Source organism: Pristiophorus japonicus, chromosome 1 (genome assembly GCF_044704955.1).
Source record: "Pristiophorus japonicus isolate sPriJap1 chromosome 1, sPriJap1.hap1, whole genome shotgun sequence".
NCBI classification, from domain to species: Eukaryota; Metazoa; Chordata; class Chondrichthyes; family Pristiophoridae; genus Pristiophorus; species Pristiophorus japonicus.
Window position 1 is genome coordinate 19,087,311 of NC_091977.1, and position 16,668 is coordinate 19,103,978.

The 16,668-nt window shown below is 46.0% G+C and overlaps 1 protein-coding gene across 1 annotated transcript in view; it reads right to left on the reverse strand.

The window, feature by feature from the left end:
• Positions 1–16,668, reverse strand: part of LOC139276698 (probable ATP-dependent RNA helicase DDX60) — a 159,552-nt gene that overhangs the window by 74,821 nt on the left and 68,063 nt on the right. Inside the window, exons 21-23 of the mRNA XM_070894704.1 lie at positions 14,915–15,024; positions 5,773–5,877; positions 4,126–4,254 (exon numbers count right to left, since the gene is read on the reverse strand). Coding sequence (XP_070750805.1) covers positions 4,126–4,254; positions 5,773–5,877; positions 14,915–15,024 — 344 coding nt within the window. The remainder of the gene's footprint in view (positions 1–4,125; positions 4,255–5,772; positions 5,878–14,914; positions 15,025–16,668) is intronic.

Genomic DNA, 16,668 nt, shown 5'->3' on the forward strand with positions numbered 1-16,668 from the left:
AATCAATAAATAAAAAATTATTTCTACTCACCGACAGCCCTCCAACAGCGTGCTGGACGAGGCCGCCCAGTGTGTCTCTCTCTGTCAGCGGTTCTGACAGCGAGGGGTGGAGGGGAGAGAGGGGGGAGAGGGCGGGAGGGGAGGGAGGGGAGGGAGAGGTAGAGGAGGGAGTGGGGAGGGAGAGGAGGGGAGAGGTAGAGAAGGGAGAGGGAGGAGGGAGAGAGAGAGAGAGAGGGAGAGGAGGGAGGAAGAGAGGGGGTGGGAGGGAGGGAGGGAGAGGGGAGAGGAGGGGAAGGGAGGGAGAGGAGGGGAGGGAGGGGGAGAGAGAGAGGAGGGGAGAGGTAAGGAGGGAGAGTGAGGGAGGGAGAGAGAGGAGGGCGAGGAGGGAGAGGGGGAGAGGGGGTGGAGGGAGAGGAGGGGGAGAAGGGGGAGGGAGAGGGGGGAGAGGAGAGAGGGAGGGAGGGAGAGGGAGAGGAGGGGAGAGGTAGAGCAGGGAGAGAGGGAGAGAGAGGAGGGAGAGGAGGGAGGGAGGGAGAGAGGGGGAGGGAGGGAGAGAGAGAGAGAGGGAGAGGAGGGAGGGAAGGAGGGAGGGAGAGGAGGGGGAGGGGGGAGAGGAGGGGAGAGGTAGAGAAGGGAGAGGGAGGGAGGGAGGGAGGGAGAGGGGGAGAGGAGGGGAGGGAGGGAGGGGAGAGGGAGAGGAGGGGAGAGGTAGAGCAGGGAGAGAGGGAGAGAGAGGAGGGAGAGGAGGGAGGGAGGGAGAGAGGGGGAGGGAGGGAGAGAGAGAGAGAGAGGGAGAGGAGGGAGGGAAGGAGGGAGGGAGAGGAGGGGGAGGGGGGGAGGGAGGGGAGTGAGGGAGGAAGAGGCTGAACGGGCCGGGGCGGGTCACCGCCGCAGCTGACACTTCGGGCGGGGCCAACCCCCAGTGAGATTTCGGGCGGGCCCCGCTGACGACATGGAGGGAGGGAGGGGGGAAGAATAGGGATGGGGAGGGGGTGGGAGAGAAGGGAGGGGGAGAGAAGGGAGGGAAAGAGAAGCGGGGGAGAAGAGGGAGGCGGGGGGGGAGAGGCTGAACGGGAGGAGGGAAAGGCAGCTGTACGGGAGCGAGGTCAGAGTCCCGATCTTCGCCCTGTGAGCCCATTCGGCCAGGGCTAGAGTCAGGCCCCTCCCAGGCAGCCTCGAGGGCGAGGAGCTACTGCACATGCGCACACTCTAGCTCCGCCCCCGATCCCTTGTGCTGCGCCACGCCGAGCACGAAGACGTCCCGAGGAGACCGGAGAATCACAAGGTAAGTTTTCGGCGCCCTTTCTCTTCCAGAAAGTTGCCGCACCTTATCGAGATACACCGTTTTTCCAGAGGGCGGAAACTTGGTCCTTTAAGGGGGAGGGAAGGAAAGAGATAGTGGATGCATTGGTTGCAATCACCCAAAATTCCCTGGATTCTGGGGAGGTCCCAGCGGATTGGAAAACCGCAAACGTAACGCCCCTATTTAAAAAAGGAGGCAGACAAAAAGCAGGAAACTATAGACCAGTTAGCCTAACATCTGTTGTTGGGAAAATGCTGGAGTCCATTATTAAGGAAGCAGTAGCAGGACATTTGGAAAAGCATGATTTAATCAAGCAGAGTCAGTATGGTTTTATGAAAGGGAAATCATGTTTGACAAATTTGCTGGAGTTCTTTGAGGATGTAATGAGTAGGATGGATAAGGGGGAACCAGTGAATGTGATGTATTTGGATTACCAGAAGGCATTCGATAAGGTGCCTCATAAAAGGTTACTGCACAAGATAAAAGCTCACGGGGTTGGGGGTAATATATTAGCATGGATAGAGGATTGGCTAACTAACGGAAAACAGAGAGTCGGGATAAATGGGTAATTTTCTGGTTAGGCAAAGAGTGACTAGTGGGGTGCCGCAGAGATCATTGCTGGGTCCTCAACTATTTACAATCTATATTAATGACTTGGATGAAGGGACTGAGCGTAATGTAGCCAAGTCTGCTTATGATACAAAGATGGGTGGGAAAGCAAATTGTGAGGAGGATACACAAAAAATCTGCAAAGGGAGATAGACAGGCTAAGTGAGTGGGCAAAAATTTGGCAGATGGAGTATAATGTGGGAAAATGTGAGGTTATCCACTTTGGCAGAAATAATAGAAAAGCAAATTATAATTTAAATGGAGAAAACTTGCAAAGTGTTGCAGTACAGAGAGACCCTGAGGCTCCTTGTGCATGAACCATTTATCCCGACTCTCTGTTTTCTGCTACCTTAGCCAATCCTTGTACATGCTAATATATTACCCCCAACCCCGTGAGCTTTTATCTTGTGCAGTAACCTTTTATGTGGCACCTTGTCAAATGCCTTCTGGAAATCCAAATACATCACATCCACTGGTTCCCCCTTATCCACCCTGCTCGCTACATCCTCAAAGAAATCCAGCAAATTTGTCAAACATGATTTCTCTTTCATTAAACCATGCTGACTCTGCTTGACTGAATTATGCTTTTCCAAATGTCCTGTTACTGCTTCCTTAATAATGGAGTCCAGCATTTTTAAGATCCTGGGTGTTGGTTGCAGCAGCGTCCTGGAGATTAATATTTAATTCCTGGAGACTCCAGGACAATCCTGGAGGGTTGGCAACCCTATAATGATAATGGAGTTGTTGACCAATCATAGCAATCAATTCTCACTGCTACCAGGATCCAGGAATCACAGTACAGCATTAATGTCTCCAAGGTGCCAGCCACACTAAGTACCGATTGGATTGGACTGAGAACAAAACAGTACTGTAAAACCATATAGTGCCATTACCAGAGCTTGCTATGCTGAATCAATGGGCATTAGTGACTATCCACTTTAGACAGAGGGGTGAAAGGATAACTGGGGTCTCTCTAGAGTTGGATGACATGCCTACCAATGGGAGATTGAAACCAAGTTAACATTCTGAGGCAACATCTGAGCTAGGTAATTCTGCAGAACTCCAGACATCACTAGTAATTAACCAATCAGCTTGGCTCACAAACAGACCAGGCTTTTACGTTCACCTGTGATGGACACGGTTTAACGACTCGGCTGAAGTTGGAAGCTCTGACAATGTCGCAGCTGTGGCTCAGTGGGTAGTGCCCTCACCTCTCAGACAGACTGGAGACTTGAGCACAAAAATCTAGGCTGACACTCCCAGTGCAGTGCTGAGGGAGTGCTGCACTGTCAGAGGTGCCATCTTTCAGATGCACCAGTAAACTGAGGCCCCGTCTGCTCTCTCACGTGGACATGAAAGATCCCGTGGCACTATTTCGAAGAAGAGCAGGCGTGTTATCCCAGGTGTCCTGGCCAATATTTATCCCTCGATCAACATCACTAAAACAAACAATCTGGTCATTATCACATTGCTGTTTGTGAGAACTTGCTGTGTGCAAATAGGCTGTCATGTTTCCTACATTACAACAGTGACTATATTTGAAAAAAATAGTACTTCATTAACTGTAAAGCACTGTGGGATTTCTAGTAGTCATGAAAGGCGCAATATAAGTGCAAATCTTTCTTATCTTTTCCCTGAGTAATGCACTGAAGTGCCAGCTCATGTCCATATTGGATGGCAAATCACAAGCTATGAGCCAGTGATGTTTCTGCAGTGTGTGTGCGTCTCTACCCTCTGGGAGTGTGGAATTGGCCCATGATTGCTCACAGTGATGGCTCTTGATATTATCAAGCTAGGATAGAGTTTATATGATTGAAAAATTGAACAGGCTGGAACTCTGTTCTCTCGAAAAGTGAAGGGTGAGGGGTGAGCTGATCGAGGTCTTTAAGATTATGAAAGGGTTTGATGGGATATACGTCGAGAAAATGTTTCTTACTTGTTGCGGAAGCCAGGACTAGAGGTCAGGAATATAAGATAGGCACGAATAAATCCAAGAGAGATTTCAGAAGAAACTAGAGAGTGGAATTCGTTACCACAAGGAATAGTTGAGGTGAGTATCATAGATGCTTTTAAGGGGAAGCTAGATTAACACATGAGGGAGAAAGGAATAGAAGGATATGCTGATAGGGTGAGATAGAGAGGGGTAGAGCAATAACACTGGCACGGACCAGTTGTGGGGCACATTCTGTATTTGACAGTGAGCACAAACCTACCTCTTTCTTCCGTCCTGCTTTAACCCATCCGACAAGTTCCTTCTTCAGCTCAGCTTCATATTCTCTCACATCACGCTTCCGGATAATGACTCTGTTCTTAAAGGACTGGTACTCCTCGGGCTCAAGTTCCTGCAGTAAAACCATATGGTGATCGATTGGTGAGGCTAATATTTACATCGGGCAAATACCGTATGGTGAGCGATTGGTGAGGCTAATATTTACATCGGGCAAATACCGTATGGTGAGCGATTGGTGAGGCTAATATTTACATCGGGCAAATACCGCATGGTGAGCGATTGGTGACGATAATATTTACATCGGGCAAATACCGTATGGTGAGCGATTGGTGAGGTTAATATTTACATCGGGCAAATACCAGGGCTGCTCTGCCATTAAGTAAGGAGGGCTAAGCAATCAATACAATAACAGGATATGACTGGAAAAATAACGCCAACAATTCATTCCTCTCTTATGTGACGGTTTGGAAAGGAAAAGAACAGAACAACTAAACTTGAATGTCAGCAGTTGAAATGATTTAAGTAAAGAAAGACAATTGGGATGGATTTTCAGTTTTCTGCCCCCCCCTGTTAGTGCCCCGGAAAGGGTGGCAATGGCGGCGGTAAGCACTTCCGGGTGGGCAGTCAGTTTCCAGCGCCCCGCTGTAACTTTCGGTGCGCGGAACTCGGAAGAGGCGAGCTGGTTGCAACACAGACGCGATTTTTGGCTGCCGCTCGATCTGCCGCCTGTGAAAGTGGGCGGTCCGAGCTGTAGCAGCTGCAGTGAGGTAAGTTGTGTCGTCCTCGGGTAAGTGCAATTGAATTTCTTTTTTGCGATTTATGTTGTGGTGGCGTGAGTTATTTATTGGGAATGTGTTTGGTGGGTTTTTAAAATGTTTCCCCCCCGCCCCCAGGCCTCTCGTCGAGGCACAAACTGTTCCCGGGATCAAACTCTACCGTCCCACCGCCATTACCGCCTCGAAATTAGCAGAACCGAAAATCTAGCCCAAGCTTTCACAACTTCAGGATGTCTCGAAGTACTTTACAGCCAATAAAGTACTTTTGAAGTGTAGTCATTATTGGAATGTAGGAAATGCAGCAGCAAATTTGCGCACAGCAAGCTCCCACAAACAACAATGTAATTATCACATTACATTTTAGTGATGATGAATACATATTAGGGATACATATTGGACAGGATACCAGGGGCAAACTCCACTGCTCTTCTTCGAAATAGTGCTGGGGTATCTTTTACGCTCACCTGAAAGAGCAGACGGGACCTCGCTTTAACATCTTATCCGAAAGACGGCACCTCCAACAGTGCAGCGCTCCTCCCTCAGTACAGCACTGGGAGTGTCAGCCTAGATTTAGTGCTCAAAGTCTCTGGAGTGGGACTTGAACTCACAAGTTACATTCCGACTTTATTTCCATTGATTTTAATGCTCATGAAAATCAGGTGTTTTTGCTCAGCGGGGTGTGGTAGGGGGTAGGGCCTGGACGTGGAGGAAGAGGCGGGGTTGTGTCCCCCTGTTACCGCCCAAGTGGTGAAGACGAACGCGGCCTACAATGGGTCGAATGGCCTCCTTCTGTGCTGTGAGCTTCTATGGTTCTGAACATGGACTTTCCTGCTGCGCTGCATAGTTTTACACACCTGCGCCCTGGGCCACCCGGGGGAAACCTGCACCATTGCGTCATACAGTCTCAGGCATTCGGGTGGAGAAAGTGCAAAGTCTGACGGGATCCCATAATTCTTAATCTAGGAGACAAAAACACACAAGTGCCATTAGACAAGCCAGAGAAGCTGATCTTCTTCAGTAACGTCACACATTTCCAGTGAGAGGAGAATTACAAGATTCACAAACCCTTCACTGACACCAGTGCAAAGCATGATTGACCTCCACCTATATTTGGATAAAGAAGGCTGTTCCCAGTTGGATATTAAGGGATGTGTGGATAGGACAGGAAAGTTGAGTTGAGGTAGAAGATCAGCCATAATCTGATTGAATGGTGGAGCAGGCTCGAGGGGCCGAATGGCCTACTCCTGCTCCTATTTCTTATCTTCTTATTTGTTTACACAACCCTGTCCTAACAAGGGGCCATAAATAGAACATAGAACATAAGAACATAAGAAATAGGAACAGGAGTAGGCCATACGGCCCCTCGAGCCTGCTCCGCCATTTAATACGATCATGGCTGATCCGATCATGGACTCAGGTTCACTTCCCTGCCCGCTCTCCATGATCCCTTATGCCCTTATCATTTAAGAAACTGTCTATTTCTGTCTTAAATTTATTCAATGTCCCAGCTTCCACAGCTCTCTGAGGCAGCGAATTCCACAGATCCACAACCCTCAGAGAAGAAATTTCTCCTCATCTCTGTTTTAAATAGGTGGTTCCTTATTCAAAGATCATGTCCTCTAGTTCTAGTCTTCCCTATCAGTGGAAACATCCTCTCTGAATCCACCTTGTCAAGCCCCCTCATAATCTTATAGGTTTCGATAAGATCACCTCTCATTCTTCTGAATTCCAATGAGTAGAGGCCCAACCTACTCAACCTTTCCTCATAAGTCAACCCCCTCATCTCCGGAATCAACCTAGTGAACCTTGTCTGAACTGCCACAAAGCAAGTATATCCTTTCATAAATATGGAAACCTAAACTGTATGCAGTATTCCAGGTGTGGCCTCACCCTGTATAACTGTAGCAAGACTTCCCTGCTTTTATACTCCGTCCCCTTTGCAATAAAGGCCAAGATTCCATTGGCCTTCCTGATCAAATTGCTGTACCTGCATACTAACCTTTTGTGTTTCATGCACAAGTACCCCCAGCTCCCGGTGTACTGCAGCACTTTGCAATTTTTCTCCATTTAATTAATAACTTGCTCTTTGATTTTTTTCTGCCATAGTGCATGACCTCACACTTTCCAACATTATACTCGATCTGCCAAATTTTAGCCCACTGACTTAGCCTGTCTATGTCCTTTTGCAGGTTTTTTGTGTCCTCTTCACACATTGCTTTTCCTCCCATCTTTGTATCGTCAGCAAACCTGGCTACGTTACACTCGGTCTCTTAGTTGAGGTTCCAGCACTGATCCCTGCGGCACCCTACTAGTTACTGATTGCCAACCGGAAAATGACCCATTTATCCCGACTCTCTGTTTTCTGTTAGTTAGCCAATCCTCTATCCATGCTAATATATTACCCTCAACCCAGTGAACTTTTATCTTGTGCAGTAACTTTGCTAAATGCCTTCTGGAAGTCCAAATACACCACATCCACTGGTTCCCCTTTATCCAACCTGTTCGTTACATCCTCAAAGAATTCCACCAAATTTGTCAAACATGACTTCCCCTTCATAAATCCATGCTGACTCTGCCTGACTGAATTATGCTTTTCCAAATGTCCTGCTGCCTGCTTCTTTAATAATGGACTCCAACATTTTCCCAATCACAGATGTTAGGCTAACTGGTCTATAGTTTCCTGCTTTTTGTCTGCCTCCTTTTTTAAATATTTGCAGTTTTTCAATCTGCTAGGACCTCCCCAGAATCCAGGGTATTTTGGTAAATTACAACCAATGCATTCACTATCCCTGCCGTTACTTCTCTTAAGACCCTAGGATGCAAGTCATCAGGCCCAGGGGATTTATCTGCCTTTAGTCCCATTATCTTACTGAGTACCGCCTCCTTAGTGATTATGTACAGTTCCTCCCCCGCTATCCCCCCTTGACTATCTACTGTTTGGATATTGTTAGTGTCCTCTACCGTAAAGACTGATACAAAATATTTTTTCAGAGTTTCTGCCATCTCCATGTTTCCCATCACTAATTCCCCGGTCTTGTCCTCTAAGGGACCAACATTTACTTTTGCCACTCTTAATTTTTATATATACCTATAGAAACTTTTGCTATCTGTTTTTATAGTTCGTGCTAGTTTACTTTCATAGTCTATCTTCCCTTTTTTAATCATTTTTTTAGTCATTCTTTGCTGACTTTTTAAAACTTCCCAATTTTCTGTCCTCCCATTGGTTTTGGCCACATTGTATGCCCTTGTTTTTAATTGGATACCATTCTTTATTTCATTAGTTAGCCATGGATGGCTATATTTTCTCGTACACCCTTTCCTCCTCACTGGAATATATTTTTCTTGAGAGTTACGAAATATCTCTAAGTGTACACCACTGTTCATCAACTGTCCTACACTTTAATCTATTTTCCCAGTCCACTTTAGCTAACTCTGCCCTCATACCTTCATAGTTTCCCTTATTTAAGCTTAGGACACTGGTTTGAGATCCAACTTTCTCACCCTCCATCTGAATTTGAAATTCAACCATGCTATGATCACTCATTCCAAGGGGATCCTTTACTGGGAGATTTTTTATTAATCCTGTCTCATTACACAGGACCAAATCTAAGATAGCCTGTCCCCTGGTTGGTTCCATTACATAATGCCCAAGGAACCTGTCCCTTATGCACTCTATGAACTCTTCCTCAAGGCTACCCTGACCAATTTGATTCGTCCAATCAATATGGAGGTTAAAATCACCCATGATTATTGCTGTTCCCTTTTTACAAGCCCCCACTATTTCCTGGTTTATACTCTGACCAACAAGAGTTGCTACTGTTAGGAGGCCGAAAGACTACGCCCACCAGTGACTTTTCCCCCTATTATTCCTTATCTCCACCCAAACTGTTTCAACACCCTGATCATTTGAGCCAATATAATTTCTCACTATTGCAGTGATTCCATTATTTATCAACAGAGCTAACCCACCTCCTTTACCTTTCTGTCTGTCCTTCCAAATTGTCAAATACCCCTGAATGTTTAGTTCCCAATCTTGGTCATCTTGCAACCACGTCTCTGTTATGGCTGCCAGATCACACCCATTTATAACTATTTGTGCCGACAGCTCATCTAATTTTTTACGAATGCTGTGTGCATTCAGATAAAGAGCTTTTAAATGTGTTTTCTTACTATTTTCTCCTGATATGGTCCCAGTTTCTGATACACTCTTATGTCCCTTCCTGTCACGCTCTGGTTTTCATTTCCCCCAATGCTACCCTGCTCTATTGCCTTCACCTTGTTCTTTGACCTTTTAAGTTTCTGCTCACCTGAACCCTCCCCTTCCCCGCCCCCCCGCCCCCCCCCCCCCCCCCCCGCACTAATTTGTTTAAAGCTCTCTCTACAGCCCTAGCCCTAGTTTGCCAGGACCCTAGTCCCAGCACGGTCTAAGTGGAGTCCGTCCCAACGGAACAGCTCCCTCTTACCCCAGTACTGGTGCCAGTGTCCCACGAACCAAAACCCATTTCTCTCACACCAGTCTTTGAGCCACGTGTTTAATCTGCAAATTTGCTCATGGCTCAGGTAGTAATCCAGAGATTATTACCTTTTTGGTTCTGCTTTTAATTTGGCCCCTAGAGTAAGGCTTGGTGAGAGACTGCCTGGGAATACCAGGTGCTTTAGGATTTTCAAATGAAGAAACAGATAGAGAATGTCAGGTTGCAAATACATCTGAGAATCGGACTATGTATAGCACGGTCAGAGGAGAAGTGAAAAAGAAAATACGAGAGGGTATGAGAATAGAATGGCAGCCAACATAGAAGGTCTTCTAAAAATATTCTATAGGCACAAATAGTAAAAGGGTAGTAAGAGGAGGGGTGGGGCCAATTCGAGACCAAAAAGGAGACCTATGCACGGTAGCAGAGGGTAAGGCTGAGGTACTAAATAAGTACGTTGCATCTGTCTTCATCAAGGAAGAGGATGCTGCCATAGACATAGTGTGCGCTAGGGCCGTGCAGCAGAGCAGGTCTCCAGTCGTCTTGGTTAATCCTTGCCACTGGAATAAGACCTAGCTCTGTCAAGCCCGTGTGGTGGCTGGTGTGCAACGGTCACCACACGTTATAAAAATCCACACACAGGCATCTTCCACCCCCTCAATTGCAGTTCAGGACTGGAACATCGGGTCCTTCATCGAAATATCTGTGAACTCTTGTGGAAGCAAGTCACCCTCGTTCGAGGGACCGCCTATGATGATTAATGATTTATATTGTTACATTTACCTCCACCTATATTTGGATAGAGAAGGCTGTTACCAGCTGGCTATGAAGAGAATCAAGGTATATGTGAATCGTGTAGGAAGGTTGAGTTGAGGTAGACGATCAGCCATGATCTTATTAAATGGCGGAGCAGACTCGCGAGGGGCGGAATAGCCTACACCTGCTCCTATTATGTTCTTATTTGTTTACACAATCCTGTCCTAACAAGGGGCCATAAATAGAATATAGAACATAAAAACATAAGAAATAGGAGCAGGTGTAGACCATTTGGACCCTTGAGCCTGCTCCGCCATTCAATAAGATCCTGATCTGATTCTGGTCTTAACTCCACTTCGCTGCTCGCTCCCCATAACACTTCACTCCCTTATGCTTCAAAATTCTGTCTCTCTCCACCTTAAATATATGAAATGACCCAGCATCCACAGCTCTCTGGGTTAGAGAATTCTAAAGATTCACGATCCTCTGAGAGAAGAAATTCCTCCTCATTCCTGTCTTAAATGGGTAACTCCTTATTCTGAAACTATGCCCCTTCGTTCTAGATTCCACCATGAGGGGAAACATTCTCTCTGCATCTATCCTGTCAAGCCCCTCAGAATCTTATACGTTTCAATAAGATCACCTCTCAGTCTTCTAAACTTCAATGAGTATAGGCCCAACCTGCTCAACCTTTCTTCATATGACAACCCCTTCATCTCAGGAATCAACCTCGTGAACCTTCTCTGAACTGCCTCCAATGCAAGTATATCCTTCCTTAAATAAGGAGACCAAAACTGTACGCAGTACTCCAGGTGTGGCCTCACCAATACCCTGTATAGTTGTAGCAGGACTTCTCTGCTTTTATGCTCCATACCCCTTGCAATAAAGACCAACATTCCATTTGCCTTCCTGATTACTTGCTGTACTGCATGCTAACTTTTTGTGTTTCATGTACAAGGGCCCCCAGGTCCCTCTGTACCGCACAATTTTGTAATCTCTCCCCACTTAAAAAATAATTTGCTTTTTTATTTTTCCTACCAAAGTGGATAGCCTCACATTTTCCCATATTATACTCGATCTGACAAATTTTTGCCCACTGGCTGAGCCTGTCTATATCCCTTTGCAGAATTTTTGTGTCCTCCTCTCAATTTGCTTTCCCACCTATCTTTGTATCGTCAGCAAATTTGGCTACATTACACTCGGTCCCTTCGTCCAAGTCATTAATATAAATGGTAACTCGTTGAGGACCCAGCTCAGTCACTGTGGCACCCCACTAGTTACAGTTTGCCAACCTGAAAATGACCTATTTATCCTGACTCTCTGTTTTCTGTTAGTTAGTCAATCCTCTATCCACGCTAGTATCTTAACTCCAATCCTTTGAGCTCTTATCTTGTGCAGTAACCTCTTATGTGGCACCTTATCGAATGCGTTCTGAAAATCCAAATACATGACATCTACTGGTTCCCCTTTATCCACCCTGTCATGTATTTAACTGTCATTGTAACCCATGTAAAAAAACTGACCTAAGTTGTACACCATGAGAACATTGACCACTAGGTGGTGAACTTGTGGGAGACACTCCCAACCTGGTCTTTCAGGTATAAAAGGGGAAGCTCCATTCACCTTCATCACTTCAGTGCTGGCTAATAAAGGTTACTGGTCACAGAGTGACCTGCTCTCAAGTATGGGCCTCGTGTGCATTTATACTGTATAGTGAGGACATATTACACCCTGCTCATTAATTACATCCTCAAAGCAAATTTGTCAAACATGATTTCCCTTTCATAAAACCATGCTGACTCTGCTTGACTGCATTATGATTTTCTAAATGTCCTGCTGCTACTTCCTGAATAAGGGACTCCAGCATTTTCCCAATGTCAGATATTAGGCTAACTGGTCTATAGTTTCCTGCTTTCTGTCTCCCTTGTTTCTTAAATAGGGGCTTACATTTGCAGTTTTCCAATATGTTGGGAACTCTCCAGAATCCAGGGACCTTTGGAAGATTATAAACAATGCATCCACTAGCTCTGCAGCCATTTCTTTTAAGACCCTTGGATGCAGGACATCACGTCCAGGGGACTTGTCCACCTTTAGTCCCATTAGTTTGCTGAGTACTTTTTCTCTAGTGATAGTGATTATTTTAAGTCCCCCGCCCCCTCCCCCCCCCCGCCCCAGCTCACCTAATAGCCCCTTGATTGTCAATTATTGGGATGAAGACCGATACAAAATATTTGTTCAAAGTCTCTGCCATTTCCCTGTTTCCCAATATTATCAATTCCCCCTGGCCTAATCCTGCTCCTATTTCTTATGTTCTTATCTGTTTACAAGGGGCCATAAATATAAGATAGTCACTAATAAATTAAATAAAGAATTCAGGAGAAATTTCTTTACTACAGAGAGTGGTGAGAATGTGGAACTTGCAACTACAGGAAGTGGTTGAGGCAAATAGCACAGATGCATTTAAGGGGAAGCTGGATAAACACAGGAGGGAGAAAGGAGTAGAACGTTTTGATGATAGGGTTAGTTGAAGTTGGGGTGGCAAGAGGCTCGTGTGGAGCTTAAACGCCGACATGGACCAGTTGAACCGAATGTATTTGCCAGAAGCATTAAAGAGGACTCTCATCTCTGACTACACAAAGGTCATTGTGTCATAAAGAGAAGGCTGTTATCAGTCAAGTGGTGCCTTTAAACATCGGCTATTGATCGGGCAACCGGTGAAAATGTTTTCCTTGTACAATTGGCACTCCACTGTTCCAGGCCTGGCTTTTCCTCCACTGTGGTTGCTGGCACGGTAGCGTAGTGGTTTTGTTACTGGACCGGATGAATAATCCAGCAGATCGTGAGTTCAAATCCCACCATGGCCATTGAGAAGTCACCTCACCGTCCAAATTTTCCCGCTGCCATCCTTCACAATCTGGGGTCAGGACAGTTAAAAAAAATGTAATTCTTGGGGATGTGGGTGTCGCTGAGAAAGATGGAATTTATTGCCATCCCTAAATCTCCTGAGAAGGTGATGGTGGGCCTTCTTTCTGGTGTAGCAGTTTGTTACAACTGAGTGTCTTGCTAGGACACTTCAGAGTCAACCGTATTCGACCAGACCGGGTAAGGACGGCAGATTTCCTTCCCTAAAGGACGTTAGTAAACCAGTTGGGTTTGTACTACAATCCGACAGCTTCACAGTCACATTTGCTGACAGCAGATTTTTTATTTCCAGTTTCTGTTTACGCTAAATCCAAATTCTCAAACTGCATTGGTAGGATTTTAACTCACACTCTGCGAGGATTGGCAGTTCAGGCCCTTGCATTACTCGTGCCGTGCCATAACCGCAACACTACCGTACCCCAACCTCAGCGCTGCCATTACAGCGAAATCATTCTCATCTAAATCATAGCCCCATCTCCAACCTCCCTTTGCTCTCCAAAGTCCTCGAACGTGCTGTGGCCTCCCAAATCCGTGCCCATCTTTCCCGCAGTTCCAGGTTTGAATCCCTCCAATCCGGTTTCCGCCCCTGCCACAGGACCGAAATGGCTCTCATCAAAGTCACAAACGACATCCCTTGTGACCGTGACAAAGACAAACTATCCCTCCTCGTCCTTCTCGACCTGTCTGCAGCCTTTGACACGGTTGACCACTCCATCCTCCTCCAACGCCTCTCCACCGTCGTCCAGCTGGGTGGGACTGCACTCGCCTGGTTCCATTATCTATCTAATCGTAGCCACAAAATCACCTGCAACGGCTTCTCTTTCCACCCCCGCAACGTTACCTCTGGTGTCCCCCAAGGATCTATCCTTGGCCCCCTCCTATTTCTCATCTACATGTTGCCCCTTGGCGACATCATCCGAAAACACAGCGTCAGTTTCCGCCTTTACGCTGATGACACCCAGCTCTACCTCACTATCACTTCTCTTGACCCCTTCACAGTCTCTAAATTGTCAGATTGCTTGTCTGTCTGGATGAGCAAAAATTTTCTCCAATTGAATATTGGGAAGACCGAAGCCAGTGTTTTCAGTCCCCACCACAAACTATATTACCTAGCCACTGACTCCATCCCTCTCCCCAACTCCTGTCTGAGGCTGAATCAGATTGTTCGCAACCTTGGTGCCATATTTGATGCTGAAATGAGCTTTCGACCACTTATCTGCAGCATTTCCACCTCCATAACATCTCCACCTCTGCCTCAGCTCATCTGCTGCTCACCCATGCCTTTGTTTCTCTAGACTTGACTAATCCAACGCACTCCTGGCTGGCCTCCCACATTCTACCCTATTTAAACTTGAGGTCCTAACTCGCACCAAGTCTCACTCACCCAGCACCCCTGTTCTCGCTGACCTACATTGGCACCCGGCTAAGCAACGCCTCGATTTCAAAATTCTCATCCTTGTTTTCAAATCCCTCCATGGCCTCGCCCCCTCCCTATCTCTGTAATCTCCTTCAGCCCCACAAGCCCCTGAGATGTCTGCGTTCCTCTAATTCTTGAGCATCCCTAACTTTAACCGTTCATCCATTGGTGGCCGTGCCTTCTAGACCTCCCTGCCTAAAACTTTCCACCTCACTACTTCACTTTCCTCCATTAAGATGCTCCTTACAACCGACCTCTTTGACTAAGCTTTTGGTCACTTGCACTAATTTCTCCTTATGTGGCTCGGTGTCAAATTTTTTATCTCATAGTTCTCTTGTGAAGCGCCTTAGGACGTTTCGCTATGTTAAAGCCATTATATAAATACAAAATGTTGTTGTCAATGTTACTCTGAAGCAATTTACAACTTACATGGTACACTGTTAAGGCAGCACAGGGATGGTAGGGAATGAACTTGTATTCATTGTCTTTGAAGTCACACACAAGTTTTTCAAGGTCATTGTATCGTTCTCCATAAGTCACTGCAAGCAATAGAAAAACAGCCAAGGTCACAACGCACATGCGTGACATGTCATGACAATCTAACACAATAGTACCTTTAATGGGGTGAAATTGCATTTTGGGAGATTCGCATCGGAATGGAATAATACGTGTGTATGAAATTATTTTCATAGAAATCATAGAAACAATTACCACATGGAAGGAGGCCATTTCGGCCCATCGTGTTCACACCTGTCGATCAAGAGCTATCCAGCCTAATCCCACCTTCCAACTCTTGCTCCGTAGCCCTGTAGTTTACCTGACTTTAAGTGCACGTCCAAGTACCTTTTAAATATGGCGAGGGTTTCTGCTTCTTCCACTCTTTCAGGCAGTGAGTTCCAGACCCCCACAACCCTCTGGGTGAAGATATTCTTCCTCATCTCCCCACCAATCCTTCTACCAACTACTTTAAATCTATGCCCCCTGGTTATTGAACCCTCTGCTAAGGGAAATAGGTCCTTCCTATCCACTCTATCCAGACCCCTCATAATTTTATACATCTCAATTAAATCTCCCCTCAGCCTCCTCTGTTCCAAAGAAAATAACCCCCAGCCTATCCAATCTTTCCTCATAGCTAATGTTTTCCAGTCCTGGCAACATCCTCATAAATCTCCTCTGTACCCTCTCTAGTGCAGTCACATATTTTCTGTAATGTGGTGACCAAAATTGCACGCAGTACTCCAGCTGCGGCCTAACCAGTGTTTTATACAGTTCAAGCTCTTATATTCTAAGCCTTGGTTAATAAAGAAAAGCATTCCATATGCATTTTTAACTACCTTATAGACCTGTTCTACTACCTTTAAGGATCTGTGGATATATTCTCCAAGGTCCCTCTGCTCCTCCACACCTCTCAGTGTCCTCCCATTTATTGTGTATTCCTTTGCCTTGTTGCCCCTCCCCAAATGCTTTGCCTCACACTTTTCCAGATTGAATTCCATTTGCTACTGTTCTGCCCAACTGACCAGTTGATCGATATCTTCCTGCAGTCTGGAGCTTTCCTCCTCACGGTCAACCACACGGCCAATTTTCTCCATTGACATGGCTCAGTTGAGTCAAAGGGTTAAAGGTTCAAGGCCCACTGCAGAATTTGAACGTATAATCTAGGCTGCATTGAGTTACATCAAGTGTACTGCACAGAAACAGTCCATTCAGCCCAACTGATGTGTGCCGGTGTTTATGCTCCACACGAGCCTCCTCCCACCCCTCTCCGTCTAACCCGATCAGCATATCCTTCTTTTCCTTTCTCCATCATGTCTTTATCTAGCTTCCCCTTAAATGCCTCAGTGTTATTGGCCTCAACCAATCCCTGTAGTAGTGAGTTCAACATTCTAACCACTTTCTGTGTAAAGAAGCATCTCCTGAATTCCCTGTTGCATTTATTAGTGACTATCTTATATTGATGTCCCCTAGTTTTGGTCTCCCCTACATGAGTGGAAACATTTTCTCTACATGTACCGTAATAAAGCCTTTCATTTTTAATTTTTTTAATATTTTTATAGCGCCTTTAACGTAGTGAAACGTCCCAAAGAGCTTCACCGAAGCATTATGAGATAAAAAATTTGACACCGAGCCGCATAAGTAGAAATTAGCGCAGGTGACTAAAAGCTTGGTCAAAGAGGTAGGTT